The sequence below is a fragment of the Mixophyes fleayi genome, chromosome 6 (assembly GCF_038048845.1).
Source record: "Mixophyes fleayi isolate aMixFle1 chromosome 6, aMixFle1.hap1, whole genome shotgun sequence".
Taxonomy (NCBI): Eukaryota; Metazoa; Chordata; class Amphibia; order Anura; family Limnodynastidae; genus Mixophyes; species Mixophyes fleayi.
In genome coordinates this window covers 218799820-218816813 of record NC_134407.1, presented here as the reverse complement: position 1 = coordinate 218816813, position 16994 = coordinate 218799820, and the positions used below count along the sequence as shown (strand labels likewise).

The window sequence follows — 16994 nt, the reverse complement described above, 5'->3', positions numbered from 1 at the left end:
ATAACAAAACAAACCCATCAGAGAGATAGCAAAAACATTATGTGTGGCCAAGTCAACTGTTTAGAACATTCTTAAAAAGAAAGAACGCACCGGAGAGCTCAGCAACACCAAAAGACCCGGAAGACCACGGAAAATTACTGTGGTGGATGACAGAAGAATTTTTTCCCTGGTGAAGAAAAACCCCTTCAACCCAGTTGGCCAAATCAAGAACACTCTCCAGGAGGTAGGTGTATATGTGTCAAAGTCAACAATCAAGAGAAGACTTCACAAAAGTGAATATAGAGGGTTCACCACAAGATGTAAACCATTTGTGAGCCACACAAACAGGAAGACCAGATTAGAGTTTGGCAAACAACATCTAAAAAAGCCATTACAGTTCTAGTACAACATACTACAGACAGATGAGACAAAGATCAACTTGTAATAGAGAGATGGGAAGAGAAGAGTATGGAGAAGGAAAGGAACTGCTCATGATCCAAATTATACCACCTCATCAGTGAAGCATGGTGATGGTAGTGTCATGGCGTGGGCATGTATGGCTACCAATGGAACTAGTTCCCTTGTATTTATTGATGATGTGACTGCTGACAAAAGCAGCAGGATGAATTCTGAAGTGTTTCGGGCAATATTATCTGCTCATATTCAGTCAAATGCTTCAGAACTCATTGGACGGCGCTTCACAGTGCAGGTGGACAATGACCCGAAGCATACTGCAAAAGTAACCAAAGAGTTTTTTAAGGCTAACAAGTGGAATGTTATGCAAGGGTCAATCACCTGACCTGAATCCGATTGAGCATGCATTTCACTTGAGGACAAAACTGAAGGGAACATGCCCCAAAAACAAGCAGGAACTGAAGACATTTGCAGTAGAGGCCTGGCAGAGCATCACCAGGGATGAAACCCAGCGTCTGGTGATGTCTATGCGTTCCAGACTTCAGGCTGTAATCGACTGCAAAGGATTTGCAACAAAGTATTAAATAGTGAAAGTTTGAAGTAAGATTGTTTTGTTTGTCCCATTACTTTTGGTCCCTTAAAAAGTGGGAGGCACATATAGAAACCGTTGTAATTCTGTTCACTTGATTTGGATGTAAATTCCCTCAAATTAATGCTGAAAGTCTACAGTTAAAGCACATATTGTTTGTTTCATTTCAAATCCATTGTGGTGGTGTATAGAGCCCAAAATATGAGAATTGTGTTGATGTCCCAATATTTATGGACTTGACTGTATACAAGCTATTGTTTGTAGTTATCTGTAATAAAAGTGCTGTGTAATCCTTAACCTCTAGATTGTAGGATTTTCCTACCCTTACATCCTGGTATCATCACATTTGTACATTTAGATGTGTAATGAAGTGTACTTTGCATTTAGAAATTTAACAATTGAACATCTTGAATTCACTAAATGTCTGAAAATTTGCTATTCAATGTCTAATTTACATACATCTATTTTATTTCCAGCAGATGGCCACGAAAGCCAGAATACCCCAGAGGGAGATCTTGTTTTGTCTCCAGGTTATAAAATAAAAAATAACATCATACAAGATTTTCCAGGAGGAAAACCCATTACTCCAAATATACATCAATTGCTTCACAGTGCACATATGCAATCTGAGAACTCTAATCATGAGGCATGTTTTCGTAATAACTCAGATATTGCTACACCTAGTACAACTCATAGAGATGATACAATATTTCCATGTTCTGAGTGTGGGAAATGTTTTACACAGAAATCATATCTTGTTCAACATCAGAGAATTCACACAGGTGAGAAACCATTTCCATGTTCTGAGTGTGGGAAATGTTTTACACATAAATCATGTCTTGTTAAACATCAGAAAATTCACACAGGTGAGAAACCATTTCTATGTTCTGAGTGTGGGAAATGTTTTACACAGAAATCACATCTTGTTGAACATCAGAGAATTCACACAGGTGAGAAACCATTTCCATGTTCTGAGTGTGGGAAATGTTTTAAACAGAAATCATATCTTGTTGTACATCATAGAATTCACAGTGGTGAGAAACAATTTCCATGTTCTGAGTGTGGGAAATGTTTTACAGGTAAAACAGGTCTTGTTAAACATCAGAGAATTCACACAGGTGAGAAACCATTTCCATGTTCTGAGTGTGGGAAATGTTTTACACATAAATCATGTCTTGTTGAACATCAGAAAATTCACACAGGTGAGAAACCATTTCCATGTTCTGAGTGTGGGAAATGTTTTACACATAAATCACGTCTTGTTGAACATCAGAGAATTCACACAGGTGAGAAACCATTTCCATGTTCTGAGTGTGGGAAATGTTTTACACATAAATCACGTCTAGTTGAACATCATAGAATTCACACAGGTGAGAAACCATTTCCATGTTCTGAGTGTGGGAAATATTTTACAGATAAATCAGGTCTTGTTAAACATCAGAGAACTCATACAGGTGAGAAACCATTTCCATGTCCTGAGTGTGGGAAATGTTTTACAGATAAATCAGGTCTTGTTAAACATCAGAAAACTCATACAGGTGAGAAACCATTTGCATGTTCTGAGTGTGGGAAATGTTTTACTGTTAAATCCAGTCTTATTTCACATCAGAAAATTCACACAGGTGAGAAACCATTTCCATGTTCTGAGTGTGGGAAATGTTTTACACAGAAATCATATCTTGTTGAACATCACAGAATTCACACAGGTGAGAAACCATTTCCATGTTCTGAGTGTGGGAAATGTTTTGCATACAAATCAAATCTTGTTGAACATCAGAGAATACACACAAGTGATAAATCCTTTCCATGTTCTGAGTGTGGGAAATGTTTTAATGTTAAATCCACTTTTATCTCGCATCAGAGAATTCACACAGGTGAGAAACCATTTCCATGTTCTGAGTGTGGGAAATGTTTTAATGTTAAATCCAGTCTTATCTCACATCAGAGAATTCACACAGGTGAGAAACCATTTCCATGTTCTGAATGTGGGAAATGTTTTACAGATAAATCCAATCGTGTTAAACATCAAAGAATTCACACTGGGGAATAACCATTTTCTTGTTCTGAATGTGGAAATAGGTTTAGACAATGACTATCTTGAAGCATCAGATAATACACACATAAGAAAAGCAATTTCCATGTGCTGATATGAAACAATACTATAAACGTTATAAAAGGAGTACCTTTCATAATTGTAAATGATGCAAATAGGCATGTTCCTACCTACCCCTTCCATCACTCCTTCCTACTCCTGCCTCTCCTATACATGCCCCCCCCCAAAAAATTAGCCCCATCCCTTCACCCCATCCCCTGTACGCTGATGGGTCCCCCCTAGTTCTTTTTCTTGTTCAATTCAAATCCTCTCTCCCTGTCATGCCCCTCGCTCAATATCATACACATCCTTGCAGTCCAGCAACCTCAATCACATCTCTCTTCCCTCTCTTTTATCCTGTGATCTCTGGAATACCAGGTCAGTCTGTAAGTAATTGGCGTTTAACTCTAGATCATTCAACCTGCTTGCCATCACTGAAACCTGGCTAACCTCTGAGGACACTACATCTCCTACTGCTCTCTTTTGGGGATTTATCCTTCCACACACCCAAGGACCTGTAAGGTGGTGGAGTTGGTATACTTCTCTCCCCCTGATGCTATCTACGAGCTCTTCCCATTGAACTTTCCCTCTCTTTCTCCTCCCTTGAGGTACACTCCATCCACCTCTTCCAAACAACCCACCTCCATGTTGCTGTTATCTACAGTCCTCCTGGTTACGTCTCTCAATTCCTTGATCTTTTCCAAAATGAATAGTCTGCCCCCCTTCCAGGGCTCTCCCACCTCCCCATCCTCTCTATTTCTGTTAATAATACTACCCCCCTTTCTGTTCCTCAAGTCCGATGCCTTGGGGTCATACTTGACTAGCCCTTTTTTCTTAAGCTTAGGTCTATTTCACACTGGTCACTACCATCACTCTCACTCACTGTCCCATAAATAATTTGATCTGCATTACTGTGTTACTTCTATATTTATGCATTCAATATGTCTGGCCTTTTGTATTTTGTTCTTCATGTATCATGTAATGTGTTATGGATCACTGTTTTCTGTATATGTCATGTACGGTGCTGCAGACATTTTGTTGCGCCTTATAAATAAAAGATCATAATAAATACATTTACAGAATGTATACTGATAATATCTGGATATTCTATTTCTTTAAGCATTATTCATTTATTACAATAGAGCTGAACAGAATGCCACAGTGCTGGTAGCTCCCACGAAAGAACCTTGGACTGGGGTAGCTATAAGAGGCACACCACGTCTGGTCAAGTATCTTAGTCCTGAGAGGACTGATAGCGAAGTCAAACGATTGTAAAAGTGATGTTATGTTATTTAATAGTGATAGATGAATAAAATTCAATGGATTGGAGAAGGTAGCATAGCACTGTACAGTCAACAAAACAAATTTTCTTAAAAACACAGGAAGCGAAATCCAAAATAAGACATGCCACGGTTTGGTAAAACTGAGGGACTTTACAAAGGCTATAAACAGGTGAGATAAATTGTTAACTTGATCTTTTCACTGAAGGACTGATTGCAGAGTAGATAAAGCTGTACAGTGGTCCAGGTAAGGAGATTAGCTAGATTGCTGTTCTTAGCAGTGTGCTGATTACAGGAATTAAGAGAAGGTGTTGTCATAGTAAATAGTTATCCAACAGCTTTTATCTGGAGCTAGTGTGAATCCTCGCACAGACACAGCAGAGCAACAAATGTAAACCCCTCTGTTTATCTTCACTTAGTGACCATATAAGCACCAATCATTTCTCTGTGCAACTTAACAAATCTGAAGAGGGCTGTAATGTCAAATATGGAAGCATCTCTCCTTCAGAGGGTGATATTACACACACAAAAAAAGGAGATTCCACCAGTGATGCACACTCTTATGGAGCGTACATTAACCCTATCACTACAAGTGCTATTATTTAACCAGCAACCCTTTAATTGCCTTCTCACATGTTAATCATGTGATCTAAGTGGGATAATTATGCATTTGGTCATTATTTTCAACAATTTACATAAACTATTTACAGAAAATGAGTTAAATCTACCCATGTTCCAACCTGCACAAACTCAGCCCATAACATGCATCCTGGTGACTGGATCCTTCTCGAAGGTACGTCGGCACTTCACCTCTCAAGCCATTGGGAAGGTCTCTTTGAAGTGCTACTGATAACCACCACGTGTCATGAATCGGGATCTTAGTCCTGTTTACACCACTCAGCGATAACATATCACCGTATATCTCCCTCCTGGTCGAATGCAGCATTCTATCATGGGACAAGCATGACTTCTGTCTGCAGTACTGGAGGCTGCCATCTTGGGTGAGACATTTGCTTAACATCCTGCTGAGTCTGAACACCTGATCTCATCCACCAATTGGCTTCCTCTGCAGACTATAAGAGTCTCCTCCTACACTCAGCAAATTGCCAGTGCAACACTTTCCTGGTTTCAGATCACAATTGCTGTTGTTTGCTGCTTCATTCCACCTGCTGTATACAGATCTCAACCCTCTATCCTTCGTGTGAATTCAGCTTCATCCTGATTGCTGCTTCAATCCTCCTGCTTTATACAGATCTCCACCATTTAACCTCTGAGTGAATTTAGCCTCATCCTGCTGCTGTTTTATGGACTTCGATCATTTACCCTCTGAGTGAGTTCAGTTATATCTTGCTGGCTTTTATAGGAACTACAAACCATTAACCCTCTGTGTGAATCCAGATTTATTCTGCCTGCTAAAATAAATGCTTTGGTTATTTATTCCCCGTGTGGATCCACATTCATTCTATCAGCTTGTGTACAGATTCCAGTTATCTTCTGTGTGGATCCTCCTCTCATCAATCCATTCGTGTCTCTCTTACTGGCTATCTGGGGTAGTAGGTTGTTTTTCTGAGTCATCCACCTTCTGTAGCCTTTTCTGTGTCTCGGGGTACTGATTTCCAGTTCCAGGCCTACACCAGGTATTGAGTTTTGAGTTGTCCAGGGCCAGTTCCAGGCTTAGTCTGTTCAGGAGGTTGCCACCCCTGTATATCATCTGCCTGAGTTCTGAGTCTTCCCAGTCCCAGTTGTGGTATTATATTTGCCTGAGTTATTGGAGGTACTGAGTCTCTGGTCGTGGGTTCAGGTCGCCCCTGTTCCCTTGTCCAGATTCCAGGCATTTATTTCAGTACAGAGTCCAGTCCAGCATTCCTCCTCCTAACATCCAGTATATGGGATTAGAGCAAGCTCTATGAGCAAGACATTCATAAGGCCTCCCAGTTTCCACTACACTTTTGCCACAGCTAGTCCCAGGGGTCTTGTGACAGATCAAAGAAACCCTATTGTCGTGACACTACAACTGTAATGGTTACAGAAATTAAATCTTGGTTACATGCTTTTCATTCCCATCTGACGTTTTCCTGGTGAACGTATCCCCTGCACCTGCTACCACTGGACCATAATGAAAAGCAAATGGCTGTAGACTGAGGCAAGATGGCGGTTCTGGAAAAAGGTTTTGTTTCAGTTTTTTCCATGTTTTACAGTCGTTTTGCATGAACTAGGTTTTTGCTATTTTAATCTCCTGCATTAAGACAGCCTGTTTTCAAACCCTCTTCTACTAAGTTGATGGGGTGAGATTAAAGTGAGACATACTGTTCTTCTCTGTTACACTTCTATCACTAATGTACACTCTATATATTTGTAATCTCACCATCTAGTATATTAGACTTGGCCATGTTACTTAGTCCCACAACACTGGTGGAGGAGGAAATCTAATTAGATGGTCAGCAAGAGGTACCACATAAGTTACATGGGCAATGGTGAAGTCTTCTGTAGTAAAAGATGTGTCCCTTTCTATTCCCAGACCATGGTATCTTACATGAAGGCTCAGCCAAGCCTCTCAGGATAGCAGTTTATCAGGTGCAGGCTGTGTATAACTTCCTTCCTTAGGTACAGCAATGTAGGTGCTTCCAGCTTCAGAAAAAAATGGTTCCAATCTACAAGGAGGCTTTGGAACTGCGAATTTGGCCTACAACATTTTGTCACTGTCTGATTAGAAGTGATGAAGACAGCCCCAAGTAAGTAGGTGAGGGAGGAGCTGAATTTAAGAAAGGAGCATAAGGGGAATAAAACAGACCCAGATTATGAAACCAAACCTAGAAGTACAACAAATATTAGCTTTGTTGAGTGACCTATACTGGCTGCACTGGATGCATCTTACATGGGCATTCAAGAAACTGAGTCTACAGGATGACATAATTTGTGCTACTCCTGCTGACTTTTGTATTTCCCATCTGATGGATTTTAGCTCATGACTCGGGTACTACCATGTTATTGCCATTATCATGCTGGAACAGAAAAGGGACGCACAAAATTCTCTAAAATGTTATTGAATGCTGTAACATTAAGATTTCCCTTTACTGGAACGAAGGGGCCCAACCCATAATTCCTCCTCCATCCAGCTTTACAGCTGGCAGTATGTATTTGGTTAGGAATCGTTCTCCTGGCATCTGCCAAACCCAGATTCATGACTACCAGATGGTGACGTGTGATTTGTCATGTCAGAAAATACGTTTCTACTGCTCCAGAATGTAATGTCAGTGTGCTTTACACCAATCCACTTGTTGTTTGTCATTGTGTCACAGGATGGACATTAACTCTTATGTTCTGGCGTGAGATGACAATGATTTACAGACAACTATTGTAAAAAGGATAATACAAATGTTCATTATAAAATATACATATAAAATGAAAAATACTGAGCTGCCAAATACAATTTGACTGTTGAGAAATGTCTTGATCTAAGGAGTCCCGTTGCTTAAAAGCACTGTGTTCAGGAAAATTCACTAGACACCACTTTCTCCATAGTTCTATCTTAGAGCGCTGTTTTTTTGGATGTTCGCTGCTTGTTAATCTTCTGAATTCGAATATTCCAGATGGGAACTCAGATTCTTTCAGGTTCAAAGAGTTAATGACTCATGGCTACAAGGTTTAAATAATAGCTTATATTTATTTGCTAATCATATAAACAAAGAGAAAAGTACTGTAAATATTTAGCTCCGAATAGTACTCTCAGCAATATGTTAAGTCAATAGTAACTTCCAGGGCCCCACCTTTCTAAAGGAAGCTGGAACAAACTCCAAAACCTTCTGCAGATGGGTCCGGTCGTGCAAGATTTTATGCACCTGATAGCAATGGGTTAGGGTGAAATGGCCCAACCCACCAATTACAAAGGTTGTCCACATACTTTTGTCCGTGAGCTCAAAGGGAGCAGCCTGTTCATCAGTGCCTAGTATGTAAGTGCAAAAAAATAGATGTTGAACATAAAGCTTTACATATTCAGAAATTCCGAGGGGGGGGGGGGTGTCATAGATTCATTATTATTAGTACCAATGCTGTAAAAACATATTGGAGCCAACCTCGGAGGAGAGATAATGTCGGGTTACATCAGATTGCACGACTGCAATAGGTGCAATACAAACCTCCGATGGAATTATACATTATAACAGGGACAGCTGAACTGTTTTTATTGCACATCGTGTGTTGTATATTGGTTGAATCTAAATATGACATAAGGTATTTTCCCCAGATCTACCTCCTGCTGGTAAATATTAATTAGGTAATAACTCCTATTATATACGCTCATGTGAACCCCTTGATTATGTCTGCATGCTTTTATGCATTAATTATTGTTGGTTTTTTTTATTAATACTATTTTTCCCTTTTGCAAGTCAATTCAATTTTTAGCGCTGCAATTCTCTTTTTTGGTTATGGTCTTTTATGCATTAAGTTGCTGCCACATGATTGGCTTATTAGATACTTGCATTAACAAGCAGGTGTGCCTAATAAAGTGGCCAGTGAGTTTGTGTGTGTGTGTGTGTGTGTGTGTGTGTATGTATATATATATATATATATATATATATATATATATATATATATATATATATATATATATATAAGAAAACAGGGGCAGGCTGGGAATCTATTTTGGGCCTGTCTCTAGTGTTTATTACTTGGTGGCTGACCCCTCCTCCGGGACCAGCCACCTTCTCCTATTGGCCACGGATCCTTAGGATCCGACCCCCCCTCTCTCCCTTCCACTACGTGTGCCCTGGCCTCCAATTGGTGTCACATGGGATGCGCACCACGTGACAGGTGCCATCCCATGTGTGAAGAGAAACATCCAGCATATGGCGCGGCTGGAACAAGGGGAGTGCCGCTGGGAGGTGGTATGTTAGTGTATTTTGTGTGTGTGTCAGTACATTGTGTGGGCCAGTCCATATTGTGTGTGTATATGAGGTGGCCAGTATATTAATATAATGTGTGAGGGAAGGGGGATCTTAATATAATGTGGGAGGTAGGTTATTTATTGGTGGAGTGCAGGTTGAGGGCCAATTATGGGTGCTATTTTATTTGTGGGTGGTGGGGCCATTTAAGTTTAATATTGGGGCCTATGAAGTTAAGATGGGGTGGTTTGAGAGCTATTAATTGAATGTGGGCTGTTTGAGGGGAAATTAGGTATATTTATTAAATGTGATTATGAATTATTTAATGCCTGGGTTCGTGGGAAATGGATATATTACTCGTAAATACTATATAATTTCATGTCAGGGCTAGTTGGAGGGAAGTAGATCGATTTATCAAATGTGAATACTATTATTTTATATATAGGTTAGGTTAACCCTAATACAAATAATAACACTATCTGTATATAGTACAAAGCAAAAACAAGCCCTTTTGCTGGCAAAAATTTCAGCTTTTTAAATCAGATTAAAAGATTTATCATTTATAATAATAAAGTATCGCTGCATTAAGCAACACTAAAATAGCCTCTTTTTATATTGATAAATATAAATTGTATGGAAGACCACCCTTTAAGGATGGGCCGCTGCTTATTGGTCAGTGCTATGTGTTTGCACCCCGGCAAAAGTCTGCCAGCCAGCCCCTGGTATGTGTATATATACACTATATTGACAAAAGTATTTGGCCACGGGGGTGTGGACTAGCGTCTGGACTGAATGGCTGCTTGTTAGAGAGGCTCTCCCTTTGCCCTCAAAATAAATTGGAGTCCTCGGGGACATACTGCTCCATTCTAAGCAGTTACTGAGGAGAGGAGTCGGGGAGCCTGCTTCCGCTATATAGAGGTGTTGTGTTGCCTCTGGAGCTGTCTGTGGGTCAGGACCGGGTGAGTCCCCTGTGCCTGTGCTGGATCCACGCTGCTGTGCAGTGTCGGACTGGGGCATGAAGGGCCCACTGGGGGACTGCAACACTAGGGGCCCACCAGAGAGGGTGTGGTCAGTCATAGAGGCAGGGCCAGACACTAGAGGGGGAGTGGTCAGTCCACGAAGGACAGCTAGCACCTTAGTGTAGTATATAAAGAATGCAGTGTGTGTATAAAGAATACACAGTGTTGACCTGCCCCTTAGATTGGGCAGAACAGTCACCAAAAATCAGGATTGTCCCATTAGATCAGGGTTGGCTAACCTGTGACACTATTGAAAAAGACAGGAAGGACATGAAAAAAGTGGCACTCAGAATCTATAGATGATTAATTGGATAATTGAATAAAACATAACTTTTATTGTTATATGTAAAACATGTGTACTCCTCTTAATTCCGAAAGGCTTGCGAAATAATAAAATCCAAAAACGTATAAAGTGAATTAAAATTGCAGTTCAACTGCAATAGCTCTGTGATCCTGTCCAAAATCTATCTATTATACTTTATATAGGACAGTGGATATTTATTGTATAGTATATTATGATAACCCATCCACTAAGTGATTTTACATATCAAAATAAGGAGCTACCCATCCTCTATATCATATCAGATGTATTATAATATGCAACCTAGTCTATAGTGATGAGATATCTATCCACTATTATTTCAAGGAAATTAATCCCTTGCTTTTTAACCTATTAGTACAATATGACTCTTGGTCCAATTGGCATTGTTTATATGCCCGTCTGATTTTATTTAAACATATAAAGCACGGAGAGGCTAATTGTATATTTCTCCTTTTATGGCTTATTAATTTGATATCCTTGGTGGTTTTAGATAATACTAATAATCCGCTTATCAGTTATTTATTCAGACATCCACAGCATATAGAGATTAACTCTCAGTAGTAATTCGTTTTGTAATGTGATATAGAGGTGTCTCCATTTGCAGTCTGTTAGTTAAGTATAATTACCAGTCTAAGTAACACTGGCACTCTGCTTGTCAGCTATTGTTATAGGCACAGAGGGGTTAATTCTTAATGGTGGCTAATTTGAGAATGCAATACTGTATTATGTCTATAGCCTATTAGCTCAGTGTGATATGCAGTCTATAAAAAACACTAAGGATCTGCCTGTCAGCTATCATTGTCGGCTGCTGATTTATGTGAGGCACCGGGGGATTAACTCCCACTGATAATTAACTCTCAAAACCAAGCTAAGAATTCTTCCGTATGGAACCTCTTAAGTCAACATAATTAGCAGACTAGATAACGTTAGCGATCAGCTAGTTAGCTGCTATTGAAACACATAAGGAACGGAGAGGTTGCTTCTCAATAGTGGCTGAATTCAAAAGAAACTACTGTGGTTCCTTAATTTGCATAGCCTCTTGATGCAATGTGATAAACAGTCTGAATAACATTAACAGTCTGCCTGTCAGCTATCGTAGGGAACGTATAGGGCATGGAGACAGATCCTGATTAGTAATTAGGTTTAAAGATTCCCTAGACTAGGGCATCTTTAAACCTAATTATTAATCAAGATCAGTCTCCATGCCCTATACGTTCCGTACGATAGCTGACAGGCAGACTGTTAATGTTATTCAGACTGTTTATCACATTGCATCAAAAGGGGACGGGGCTTAACCGCGGCGGGCCTACCGGCCCATAGCCCGGCAGGCCAGTCCGAGGCTGCTCCTGTGCACTGCAGCTCTGCACTAACAAGGCTGGCAACGGAGAAGTGGGAGACACAGCGGGACCTGCAAAATCTGTGAGGGAGTGGTGCTCCCCTGCCCCCATCTGCCCTTCCTTACCTGGCTGGATTCTCTGAATGCAGCCCTCGTGGCCCGGCGATACCGGAAGTCGCGGAGCCATTACAGCCTTCTCTTCCAGCTTCACACACATACTGACAAACAAGCAGGCAGTGTCCTTGAGGCTCCAGCAGGTGGCGCTGTTGTCTACTTCTGTGTTAGGAGGCTGCAGCTGTACTGAATAATCTGTGCGTCTCCAGGGACTCCCGGTGAACGGAGATAAGGATGACAGCTGGGTGAGTCACAGCATTTACACCTGCTATATAATAATTAACCCTGAGAGCTTCAGAAGTGAGCCTGTTTCCACCACTAAATATTGGCTCCCTTAAAGGACTGTCCTGTATATGTCTGGATTGCCTTTCTGTGACACAGTGTGTTTCCAGCTGTGAACCTGCTGCCACCTAGTGACGGAATTGTAACACTAATTCTGTACACAGAACTGTAATATCCTTAAGTCTTTTTTTGCTTGGCCAGAAAGCTGCGGGATTCATGGGTTATTCAGATGATGTTGATGCTTAAAAGAAAAATTAACCTCCTGGGCGGTGCTCTAACCTAAGCACTTTCCATGATATAACACCTGATGTCATATGTAGCGGTGGCGTTGCTGTTGATACACGCGTTCAGTATGTCCTGATTCTCCTGTAACATTATGCCGACCAAAAAGTTGAAACCTACTAAGCCTGTTCCTCTAGGGAAATTCTTTGGATCTGGGTCTCCTGTATCGTCGTCAGACAAATCTCCAGCTCAAGCGATGTCACGGCAAAGTCGCCAGATCTCTCATCCGTCTCAGCCGGAACCATTGTCTGCCTCACAACCATTGGAAATGGATGGTCCAGTTACATTGAGATCTATCCAGTCTCTCCTGTCAGCCCTTAAAACAGATATAACTTCTGAACTCCAAACATCCATCAAAGAAATTAAGGATGAAGTGACCGCCCTCGGATCCAGAACGGATCATTTGGAGTGCAAATTTGAGGAAATGGTCTCTTCCCATAATGACCTAATCTAAGCACACAATCTCTTGCAGGAAGAGGTGACTGGGCATAGCGCCAAATTGGTAGACATGGAGGATAGATCACGTCGCAACAATATAAAGATTCGAGGTATACCTGACTCTGTTACTAATGCTGACCTATACCAGTACGCCACTGATCTGTTACATAAGCTTTTACCATCTGCTTCCGACACAAATCTCCTCATGGATCGGATCCACCGTTTGCCTAAGGCTAAAAATGCTCCGGAAGGTTCTCCTAAGGATACCCTCCTCAGGGTTCACTTTTACAAGGTCAAAGAACAGATTCTGAGATCTTCACTACCTTCATCTCCAACTAGTGGGCAATTAGGTGACCTTCAACTATTCTCGGATATTTCAGCGGCTACCTTGGACAAGCGCAGGTCATTTCACCAGATAACATCAGCTTTGAGATCGGCCAACATCCAATACCGCTGGAGGTTCCTAACCAAACTCCTCATGCATAGGAATGGCACTTTTGTGGTAATCCCATCCGCGGATAAAGGCATAACTTTGCTGAGAGACTGGGGTATTCAACCGTCAGAGTCAACTGTCCGTACCAAAGTCAACCAGGTTTCCAAGGAGTGGACAACTCCCAATCCATGAGACTTTCTTTAGTCACTGGTACCTTAACAAATAACGTGATTTACAATCTATCAGAATTTCTATCTATAGGTTCAAAGTTTGGATGTTGTATTCCTTTACTTTGGCTATTTTCTTGAGTACCCTAACAAGAATTTCTGGTTAATTTGGCTCCTGCCCTCTTTCCCCTCTGCCTTCTATGGAGGCACTGGGGAAAGAGTGGGCACATGCAAAAATTTTGATGTTCGGTTTTAGTAGCTAGTAGGCATAGTTAGTGCTGCGGTTTCAATTTTTAAGTTCTCAAGATGTTTAAGTTTTACTCTGTTTGAAATGTAACAGGTTCCCCGTGTTATTTAATCCATGAGAATGTCACCATAGATGATAGAGCACTGGCTGTCGTGTATAGATACAATTGTGTTACCGATTGTTCTGCTGATGTTTCTATGACCATGTTAAAACAGTAATATATATCTCTTGATTGGAGGGTTTTAGGTTGGAGCGCCCAAGGCCCGGGTGCACGTCCCCCATGTTGCTATCTTTTTTTTGCCACTCCTTTTTCTTTTCTCTATTTAGTAGCATAAGTAATAGTTCCACTATGGGTACTATTTTTGTTTCTTTTTGTTTTTGTGTTTTTCCCCTCCCCTTTGTGTCTTCCCTCTTGTTTCTCGTCCTGTTAGAGACTGTTTGAAGACAGAAGCCGCCGAGACTGGAAATTGGGGTAAGCTGTCTTAACCACTTGAAAAATCCTGGATAATGTTAAAGTTTTCCTCTATTAATGCGAAGGGCCTGAACTCCCCTAATAAAAGGAGGGTTGCCCTTAAAAGCTTTGCAGCTCAGGGTGCAGATATTGTAGCTATCCAGGAGACTCATTTTTCGAGCCACTCCTCACCACAATTTCATAATTCTACCTACCCTACATGTTATGCTGCTTCAGGGCCATTTAAGAGAAATGGAGTAGCTATATTGATAGGTGCTAAGTGTCCCTTCAAAATGGAGGAACAGATTGCTGCCAAGAACGGCAGATACTTAATTTTGGTGGGGAAAATGGGTTGCCAGTATATTACGTTGGTATCTCTCTATGCTCCAAATACGCGGCAGCTCCCTTTCCTCAGAAAGCTGTGCCAGGCTGTGCATAAAGTTAAACGTAGGATGTTATTTTGTATGGGGGACTATAATGTAGCCCCGGATCCGAAGTTAGATCGCTCATCTACCCTCTCCAAACAGTCTATGTCTTCGTTTAATGCTGTTTCTCTAGCGTTCTCTCAGGTGCTGTCAGAATATGACCTGTATGACGTGTGGCGGGTGTACCACCCGGGTGAAAGGGATTATACATATTTTTCACATAACTCATATTCTAGAATTGATATGGCTCTGACAAATGGTCCCTCCAACATTGTAAAAAAATTGAAATCCTTCCTATTACGTGGTCGGATCATGCCCCCATGGTGTGGCACCTGGAGTCCATTGATGGGAACTGTCCGTCTAGACCCTGGAAATTGGCAGAGTACATACTGGCTAGTCCGGAGGGCTCTCGGATAATGAGTGACGCCTTGGAGTCCTACTTAGAAACTAATAAATCTGAAGACACCACTGTATATACTCACTGGTGTGCCCTTAAGGATGTCATGAATCCAGGCTGCAGCGGCAATTAGGAAAACGCAAGCAGAGGTACTGACTTCTTATGAGTCAAAATTAGCGTCCCTAGAAGCTCTACATAAACGTAACCCCCGAGACACTGAGGTTAAGGATGAAATAGAGAATATGTATAGGAAAATTAACGAAATTTCACTGCTACAAATAAATAATGCCATAGCTAAGTTAAACCAGAGATTTTACACATTAGGTAACAGAGCTAGCAAATTACTGGCCCGTAAGCTTCGCGGGAAGAATGCTATCAATAGGATCAAATCTATACGTAACCTACAGGGCATTCACATTTCAAATACTCTCTCTATAGCAAACAGGTTTGCCTCTTATTATGAGGATCTGTATAACCTAAAGAAAGACGTAACTCTGACCCAGCCCTCTAGTGAATTAACAATTTTCTTGCATCTGTCTCGCTTCCATCCTTATCTCCTGAGGAGGCGGAGACTCTGTGCTCGGAATGGACGGAGGAAGAGGTAAAGGCCGCTATAAAAGCTATGAAGCGTGGGAAGGCTCCAGGCCTGGATGGATTTACCCTGGACTTCTATTCCTCCTTCCAGTCCGAGCTAATCCCGCTTCTTACCAAATTGTTCAAGTCTGCCACTAATGACACCTTTTTTCTGGCAGAAATGCTTGAGGCCCGAATAGTCACCATCCCAAAGCCAGGAAAGGATCCTTCGTACTGTCACAATTATCGACCTATAGCGCTTCTTCATCTAGACCTTAAAATTTTTGCTAGGATGATAGCCAACAGATTAAATCCTATTCTATCGCAGTTAATCCACCTAAAGTGGGTTTTGTACCTGGAAGACAGGCCCCCGATAATACTAGGAGGGTCCTGAACATCTTAGAGACTCACTCAGCTAGCTCAGTTCCCTTATTATTGGTGTCCTTGGACGCGGAAAAAGCTTTTGATAGAATTCACTGGGAATATATGGTTGCTGTCCTCTCCAAATTTGGAGGTTTTTTCCTTCGAGCTATAACTACCTTGTACATTATCCCCTCAGCCAGGGTTCTCAGCAATGGATTCCTCTCCTCGGCCTTCCAGATCACTAATGGTACCAGACAAGGTTGCCCCCTTTCCCCTCTGATCTTTTCTTTGGCTATAGAACCCTTGGCTGCTAAGATCAGATCGTCCGAAGAAGTGAAGGGCACGGTTATCGGTAAATACCATCATAAGATTTGTCTCTTTGCTGATGACGTACTTTTATTTATTACAAATCCTGAGACTTCTATCCCTGCAGTATCTAGAATCCTGTAAGAGTACTCAGAAGTATCTTATTATAAATTAAACACTGTTAAAACAGAGATTTTAGGGGTGGCCCTCACACAAGAAGCTTTGAATTCTTTGAAATCGCTTTATAATTTCCAGTGGTGTCCCCTTTACATGACATACTTAGGCATACGCATACCTATGGATCCTAAGCTAGTCATTGAATGTAATTACCAGCCACTATTGGGACAGTTTGATAAGCTTGCAAAGTCATGGACAAACTATGAGATATCTTGGATTGGTAGAGTGGCAGCGGTAAAGATGATGTTGCTCCCGAAGATACTGTATCTGTTCCGCTCTATTCCCTTTATAACTCCTATGTCCCTTCTTAAGAAATTTTATACTATTGCGTTCAAGTTTATTTGGAACAACAAAAAGTCTAGGCTCTCTAGAGAGAGAATGTTCAGATATAAAATAAAAGGTGGCTTAGCCGCTCCCAAACTAGAAGC

At 41.2% G+C, this 16994-nt stretch overlaps 2 protein-coding genes across 4 annotated transcripts in view; one reads left to right on the top strand and one right to left on the bottom strand.

Moving 5' to 3' along the window:
- The window catches only part of LOC142159791 (uncharacterized), a 1176369-nt gene that overhangs the window by 1019418 nt on the left and 139957 nt on the right, over positions 1 to 16994 (bottom strand). The gene's annotated exons all lie outside the window — the stretch shown is intronic.
- The window catches only part of LOC142159777 (uncharacterized), a 93163-nt gene that overhangs the window by 5112 nt on the left and 71057 nt on the right, over positions 1 to 16994 (top strand). Inside the window, exon 3 of one of the 2 annotated variants that reach the window (XM_075214463.1) lies at positions 1459 to 2604. The exons of the other annotated variant lie outside the window; for it this stretch is intronic. Coding sequence (XP_075070564.1) covers positions 1459 to 2604 — 1146 coding nt within the window. The remainder of the gene's footprint in view (positions 1 to 1458; positions 2605 to 16994) is intronic. 2 annotated transcript variants of the gene reach the window in all.